The 8,694-nt window shown below is 38.0% G+C and overlaps 1 protein-coding gene across 1 annotated transcript in view; it reads right to left on the bottom strand.

Annotated features, from left to right (window-relative positions):
- Positions 1–998: 998 nt before the first annotated feature.
- Positions 999–8,694, bottom strand: part of LOC139734107 (uncharacterized) — a 28,081-nt gene continuing 20,385 nt past the window's right edge. The window contains exons 14-20 of the mRNA XM_071644921.1: positions 8,513–8,680; positions 7,222–7,310; positions 5,767–5,814; positions 5,096–5,199; positions 3,433–3,533; positions 2,568–2,693; positions 999–1,107 (exon numbers count right to left, since the gene is read on the bottom strand). Of these exons, the coding sequence (XP_071501022.1) occupies positions 999–1,107; positions 2,568–2,693; positions 3,433–3,533; positions 5,096–5,199; positions 5,767–5,814; positions 7,222–7,310; positions 8,513–8,680 (745 nt within the window). The remainder of the gene's footprint in view (positions 1,108–2,567; positions 2,694–3,432; positions 3,534–5,095; positions 5,200–5,766; positions 5,815–7,221; positions 7,311–8,512; positions 8,681–8,694) is intronic.

The raw sequence follows: 8,694 nt of genomic DNA, 5'->3' as shown, positions 1-8,694 counted from the left end.
GTTGCTGAAATACATTTCCATTTCCATGAAATCAAACCATCTTAAAATTATATACACCAAACTGTCACTGAGTGAAAGAAACTGAGAGTATGAGAGGCAGAGACAGAAAGACAGGCAGACAGGCAGACAGACAGACTGACAGACTGACAGACAGACAGACAGACAATGCTTGTTCTTGCAACTGGTATGCCTTTGAGAGTATCAGTAAACATGGGTATTTGAAAAAAAAAAATGTCCAGAATTCAGTACATGAGATATACACCAATTCCAAACACACATAGTTGTGCTAGAACAGGAGCTCTCCCTTCAACGATCCAACCTTCCTACATGTACTTGAAGGGATTCTTCCTAAGTCCTTATGTTTTGAGTTTCCTTAGTCAAATCAAATCTATAATTACATCTTCTTTATAAACACCTTTTTACCGGAAAGTAATAGAAACGGTGGCTTGACACAATGGTATTGGCAAATTGGAAATATGCATGAACACTGCTGTATCAGTACTCTAGGAGCTAGAACTACACAAAAAAATGATCAGCTTGTTTTGATATATTTCATCCACACCTTAATCTTCCGAAAGTGACATCATGGAAGCAAAGTCAGAGTCAGAGTCTTCCCAAAAATGCAACTGTCTTCCACGAATATCCTAAAATGAAAGTCACATAGTACAAGACAAGACAATCTTTTATGCCGTCAATTAAAAAAAAAGGGGGGCGACATGTAAATACTATCAAAGTAGAAGTGCCTTTTCTAACCAAAGTACTCAACCACATAGGATGCTGAATCATGTCAGGATTTGGTATCGAGTAAAGTTTCAAACAGACGTCCCTCAGTATCTGTCTCTGCTCCCTGTAACCTTTAGTGTATGAAGTTTCCTTTGCAATACATCATTCTGAACACTTTTGAGGAGAAACACTTGATACATTTAATGATACTGCATGTAATGTAAAGATGTCAAATCCTGTCTAGTACATATACACACACGTGTCCACGATCAGGATCAAACACTATGGTGATTCCGTATGAGGTCTTTGACTGCACTGATGAGTCTGGTCACATATCTCCAGCCTGGGGTGACACTGTTCATGACCTCACAGATAGACTCCTCCCTAGATTTGGATTGGTAGAGAAAGCAATAAAAACTTCATGAATACAAGGTCAGTTTCTGGGTCATCACTTCCTTATATCATGAGGTAAGCTTCCCCCCACCCCCCCATCCCCAGACCCCCCATAGAGCACGGAAATATCCCAGTCTAATAACCCTTTCCTCCCGCAATGCTTCGCGAGCCTTCAATGCCACCAAAACTATATTCTTTTTGCCTGTCGACAGAGAATGGACAGGTTGGTAATCCACCTGTGCGAAAGCAGTCAAGAAGTACATGTTTCCCCTTTCCGCTGTCAACTGCATGTGCCATTGAACAATGCAAAATATGGATCTGATGTGAGATATGAATACAGCATGCGCTGATGGGCTCGCAAACTCTTTTGTTATACCTTACATGGGTACCCAAATGGACTCATCATCGAAAGTCAAATCTAGTGAGCTCAGCTTTGATTGCTAAGCTGCCGTCCCATGACAAAAGGAAGCAACTCTGTGGAATGAGTTTCAAAATGAAGAAAATATTATTGTTTCATGAGGAAATCTGTAGAGTTGCTCCCTTTTGAATGTTCATATTTTGAAAATTGGGGTCATGCAACCTCAATTTCTTCACCATCATGTAGAGCATACAAAAAAAATCCCCCAAATCTAGAAAAGAAAAATAATTTTGATAAAATTCAGAGTTACTTCCTTTTGTCATGGGAGGGTAGTACATACGCCTTCATAAGACTTGTATACAACTGTAGCAGAACAAGCACACTACAACATTGGAAAACGTAACTTAGACAAAAATACACAGTTTTGATACAGAAAAAGAACAGATATTGATAGAAGAAACTCTAATATTTCAATCAAAGTCATTTTTCTGGCGAGTACTAGTATATCACAAACATGAATTTAGGCCATGAATGCTGAAACTCTTGTACACATTTTGGGAACCTGGTATACCAGGTTCCGTTTACCGGTAGGAGTTGACGCCACAGGAACCTAGTACAAGAGGTTCCCGTATGAAATCGATTAAAGAGGTGTATCAATGTTCCCACTATTCTATTTTGAACAAAGGGAACAGAAAATTCAATCATAATGGATTATTCTGTATTCTTTTGAGGCACTCACACATTAAACAAGTGACTGCAATTAAAAATGAGTCATTTTCCACAAAGTTAGTAGCCCTCATATGCATGCAAAAGCATCTTGATGTGTGTCTTTTTTCAAAGAAAATCATAAACACACGATTTTTCACATGGAACCAGAAATCCTATGCACTCTGAGAAAATGGGAAATTGATGGCACATTTTATCACTGCCAAAGCATAAAAGTCGACAAATGTAATTCCATCTATGACAATTGCCATCCGTGCATGTTATGTGTGATTCTGTGGACACAGCAAAGCTTGCAGAAAAGGGATCTCTGCAATAAAAAATACCCTCATACTGGAAGTTATTGCTAGGAGTGGCAACCAGCTCTTACCTGATGCTACCAAATCTGACTGTACAGGTGCAGGGGATGGGCGTGGCGGGGTACTGACCCGGCAACAAGTCCAGATGGACAGAGAACATGGAGTGGGCTTCCTCGCTGAAGAACTTGACTGATAGCCTGGAAGAGCGGAACGTCAATCAGTTTGTGAATGGATGTGTGCAAAGAATATTGAGCAGGAGAATGGATGAAAGAAAGGGAAAGGAGAAGGGATATAACATGAATGCTTGAGGAGGCAATATGGATCAGATTCTAGGAGAAATTACAAGTCGTTACCCTTTTCATTTGTGAGCATTTTGTATTCACTTTGTATATCAGACATTTATGATACAATTTTACATGAAATCTCATAGAACTTCATCTCGACTGAGACAACAGAAAAAAAATAATAATGGGGACACTAAACATGCAAGTAAGCTGTAAATGACGACTGAAAAACAATAATGCTTTTGATCCCACAAATGTTTATTAACAGTTTTGTGTTAACTTTCTCCAACTTGTCCAAAAATGACCACCACACAATGACAGTGACTATGTTTCATCTAAGTAAAGAGGTTTCCTATTTTGACTGTTACTCTCTGTAAATAAGACCATATTCTCAATTTGTATCATAATGAAAACCAAGTGAAAAAGAAGTAACTATCCTGCAAATTGAACCCACATCACCTACTGCTTTGACCAGAAAGTACAGAGACCAACAGCGAAAAAAAAAAAAAAAAAAAATTGTTATGGTCATTTTCCTTTCCATTTCACATAGTTTCAGCTGAGGTGAGGGAAAGTTGCAGGACATTATTGTGATAATTCTACAGTTAGTCCTCTTTTACAGCAGGTGCTAGAAAAAACTTGACTGCCAGCTCACCTGTTTTTGGTTACCGTAATAGGATGCCAGAAATCCACCTCGCTGCACTCCGCCTCCAGCAGTCTGGCTTGGATGACCATGTCCGAAAGGTGTTGCATCAGCTGATTGGGGGAAATTTATGGGAAAGATAGTGGTCATTAACTTTCACTACAAGGGCACTTCCATCTCCACGCCCATTGTGGGGTTTGACAGTCCAAACTCAAAAATGTCTGATTTACAGTGTACTTTGTTTTAAACTGTGAATGAGATCTGCAATTTTCCATCATGAGGCTTTCTGGATGAGCACAAAATAAAAACACAAAAAGGGGGTTTAAAGAAATGTTGTTCCAGACCAACAGACAATACCCTCCCACCCACCCACACCAGGGTGGTCCACATCTTGAAATTTTAGCATGTTGCAAGCTCAGAATCTGAGAATATTGCAGAAATTGTATGTGCACGGAGCGCACATCATGAGCATGTAGTACGCAGTATTTCGCAGCATATCTCTCTTCATGCTCTCCATGCTGCTTACATTCAATGTTCTCTTTCACGTTTTGCATACAAATATCCAAGTACCAGGTAGTTTCATGTTTCTTATGTTTTTCACATGTTTTTCACATGTTTGAATACATTTTATTTTGAGCTTGTTGCAAATTTTTGAGGATGTTGCATAGCATGTTACTGGCTTTTGAGGATGTTGCGCAAGAATTTTAGCATGTTGCAGCGACATGCTAAAACCCCTTGTGGACCACCCTGCCACACACACACATACAATCAGAGAACTCAAGATAAGAAACAATTTCTCTTTCTTCTACATGATATGATGTTGCTTTGTTTAATCATAGTGATGAATGAAACAAAAGCAAAATTGTATTTTGTATTATCACATTTTCTGGAGACTGGAAAATATAGAATTACAAGCAAATATGGCTCAACTGCACAACTTGCCTCATCAAAATAGGACTAAATTTTCCATTCAAAGAAAAAAAAAGAGAGAAATGGCTTAGCTCTAAACTAAAGGATATTTAGGCTAAATGTCAACATTCCTTAGTGAAGGGAGCTTTACTACAGTGTATTTCAAATAACCAGTGTGTTAAAATCAGCACATCTTGGTGGTCCATACCAATAAAGGGAAAGAGGAAAGACCACGAAGATCTTGGTTTGTTGAACTATTCATCTAAGGTCAACTGACCTGTTTTTAAATAGGTTGAGAAACCATGTAGATATTAATTTTCATCTTTTTTTCTTTTTACTACCACACGATCAAATCAATCAGATACTGGTAGGTCACACAACATCCCTAAATCTATTTCTGAATGCTGAAGGCAAAGACAGAAAGAGAGAAAGAGAAAGAGATTATGAAACAAAGTCACTGAGCATAATTAACAAGAAGCCAAGACTTCAGATTCTCACAAACAAGAGGGAGAGATATATCTCCATGGAGGTTTGAAGGTCTCTAAAGGATTAATTGCGATGTCTCTAATTCCAGGGCAAGGAAGGGGAAGGTGAAGTGGGAGTGCGTGGAAGGTATTACCATCAGGAACCAGTACGACACATGTCAACATGTCTGGAATAAAAGATGTACTCAAGCCAGCCAGCATTTCGTATGTGCTGACTGGAGACATTGTGTGCAGTACAAACAATATGTCTGCATCGAGTGGTAAGTGATTAGAGTTCATACCAGCGGAAGGGCAGCCCGGGTGGGGTAGAGGGACTTCAATCTCTCGCCATCGACGCTGCTGAAGAACACAGAGTGTGCCATCTGGGCTGAGGCACAGGCGTCATCTGTGGGAATAATGAAGATGGATGAATTATTGAGATAAAATTTTGTAGTTTGCTGTTTTTGTCCAAGTAAACTTCTTTCCATCAAAGACCACTGTCACAAGTTCCAGGAGCAATGATGCTGAAGGCTTCAATAAACATTTAAAGTTCTGAAATTACATCTGTACTCATTTTACACATTTTCAGATCAAATGGAAAGAGCTGTAATATGATGTGCACAAAGTATCTAGTATAAATGAGACAACGTGTCTCTCAAACTTCTTGTTTGCACACACGGGTTCATTCTTGTTTACAAGTGGTTTGTGAGAACCAATGAGAATGCAAAGTTATATTCCACATGAGACTTTCATATTTTGAACATCATTACGGCTGACAATGTCTGTAGTCCAGAAATGTTACTGACTTCCCTTCCCCCAAAAGATATAAAGAACATAAAATGCATGCAAAAACACATATATATTTTGCTTTCAAAAATTGGGAAATGTGAAGTACACATAAACCATGCTGAATAAAATTTCTATATCTGTATTTGCCAGGAGTTTATCTATCTTATTTTGATATGTCACTCACCAGCAAGTCTGCTCTCCATTTTCAGACCAGACAGTTTTGCATCATCCCCTGTGCCATCATCTGACAAAATAAGAGAAATACAGAAGACAAAAATATAATACAAATACATGTTTTAATTCTGCCGTGAGTTTTTCACAGGGCAGTAAGTAGTGTCAAGCAACAATTTTTTTTTCCCTCTCTCTCTAAGCTATGAACCTGTAATATAGCTTGGCACAAGACAAACCGACAAAAAAAACCAACAACACTAGCCTGCCTGACCTGCACATTTTGTCACTTTACTTTTTTTTAAAGATATGTCTGTAGTGGCACTTTCATGCAAGTTACGGTATATTTTCTGTGAGCTTTAGTGTCCCTATAACCGTAAATATAACAAAAGTAGCCTTGAAATTACTAACATCAAAGCTATACAGATGGGCAAAATTTCAAATGAATAACACTAATAATTTGACTGCCCCTAGTTTATTTACATGATGGAAACAAAAATTTAAATGATGAAGTGTTACCAAATAAGCAAAGGATCAAAAGCACAACTGTAATATTCCTTATGACCTATATCACCCAATTAACAAAAGAAACAGTCAACTGGAATAACATATTATGCTACCACTACCCATGTAAAATCTACGGGAATGTATCTTTTTCTTCTTCTTTTTTTGTTATGAGCAATATGAGAAGAAGTATCTTTCTTCATTGGTCTCTATCAAACTATACAGAAGGAGGGAGCAGAAAACGCAACAATGTTTGCAGTGGTCATGAAATGTATGATATATTCATTGTCATTTTCTGAAACCACACAAAAGTAAAGACAGACAAAAATTTTGCAGTCACAAGATATAGGAAGCACTGGGCAGCCACAGAAATCTAACAATTGATGACTTCATTGCATCTGGCGAACACTTGAGGAGTCATTATCTAGTCTCATGAAAATCATAAGAACATAAAATGTAGAGCATGAAACACCTTGGACAAGGATGACATACAAATGCAGTAAAGCATTAATGAGAGCAAACAATGAACTGGACAAGGTACTGGTCATTCAAGGCTGACCGTCTGATCTCTTCTAACCACGATATGACAAAAACAGTGGGCACAATGACAGGAAACCATACATAAAACAGTGAAACTAAAGATTTCCAACAAGTCAAGGCTGCAACTCTGAAAACCTTGGAAAACTTGGAAGACCTTTCATCAATTTGATTTCTCCTGGTCTCAGCAGATTAAAAAAAAAATGAATAAATAAAAAAAAATGGAAAAAAAAATGTTGTGCAATTGCTTGGGTTGTGATACCAGACATACGTGGATGCGGGATGCAGAGAAGCTAAGGAAATGACAGATATTGTCTGTTGTTGTACAATTAGTCTGCTTCATAAAGATGATAAATCCCCACATTATAAAACATACTTTTTTTTTAAATGAATAAATCCTCATCTTTGATACTGATGAAAAATAACTCACCATATTGTGCAACAACAATCAGTGAGTCACACAGGAAGGAAAACTTGTAGCAGTTGTCAGCAAACTCCCTTAGCTTCCATTCCTGTAATCTGAGATTAAAAATAAAAGAAAATCGAACATTAAACTTAAAGAATCAAATAAAAAGAAATTGAACATCACTGAAGGGGATTATCACACCATTGTCCAACATTATTGCCATGTGCGGGTAATTAAAACTACATCTGACCTAAGGAAGCAGTTATGCATGAGATAAAGTGCTTTTCCATATTCATTTTTGGATGATATGCCATTACCACAGTAACATACTTTCCATTACAACTGTCCATAAGAGTACTTTGCACAGGAAAATTTCAAGACTGATATGAGCTCCAAATTTATTTGATGAGTTTAAAAACATTAGAAATAGTTTTCTCCACAAGCATTTACACCTCATGTAGATTTCTTGCCAAAATGTTGTTACCATGGCAATGCATTTTCTGCCACTCTTATACAAAGAAACAAAAAATAAACAAAAAAAGATCCCAACACAAATATGTTTGTATGATATCATTTTAACTTCTTGAACACTTGGGAAGTTGTTTTCTTCTCCTTCTTCTTTTCCCCTTAGTGCCAACGCAATCTCATCAGTTTGAGGGCATCACATTTACTTCATAGACATTTGAATGTGTTCAACCGCGAACCGCGAAAAAAAAAACACGCGAAAATAACAACGCACAAGTAAGTAAGTTCAGTTAGACCCTCGCAACCGCGAAATTATTAAACAACACGCCAAAATGTCCTCCAAGTAGCAATTCGCGAAAATATCTGTATGTGAAAATTTCATCTCGTACAGTAGTCAGTTTTGGAATTTGCTCAGTGCCATAAAGAAGCACCCTCACAACCATGCTGTGAGAAGCACTGACAAGGATTTGAAAATGCAAGGATGCACGTTGTTAAACCTTTTCTATATTTTGAGTGCGACGGGCACAGGAAACTCCATACTGTTGTACACATTGTTCAAAGTTCCTGGCTCAGAAAGGATTAAGAATTATGAAGGGGGTGAAGTAAGCAAAACACAGCAAAAATGCAGACCTCCCAACCTGACTAACTGAAAAATAGGGATGAACTGACTCAAAAATAGGAAAAAAGAGCAGGTCACACAGAAGTGTGTAGTAAAATTATCGAGAAAAATAGGAAATTTTCATTGAAACAAGAGCTGGAAATGGTCAAAATTCAGATTCTTTCCTCCATATTAGGAATGGTTGGAAGGTCTGAAAATTTAACTGCCTATATAAAAATCAACATGCTCTACCTCTGAATCATGATGACTTCCTGCCGTGCTCTCGCCAGCTCAGTCTCCATCTCACTGATGCCATCCTCTTTTCTCCCCGCCCACTGTCTCAGATCCTCCCTCTCCGTCTCCAGCTCATTAATTTCTCCTTGCAGTCGTGATTTCTCTGTCTCAAGGGTCCCTCTTTCACTGCAAGATTCATG

The sequence above is a fragment of the Diadema antillarum genome, unplaced genomic scaffold (genome assembly GCF_040938485.1).
Source record: "Diadema antillarum isolate AM-2024a unplaced genomic scaffold, OU_Dant_1.0 seq00000510_RagTag, whole genome shotgun sequence".
Taxonomy (NCBI): domain Eukaryota; kingdom Metazoa; phylum Echinodermata; class Echinoidea; order Diadematoida; family Diadematidae; genus Diadema; species Diadema antillarum.
This window is presented reverse-complemented; position numbering and strand designations above follow the sequence as displayed.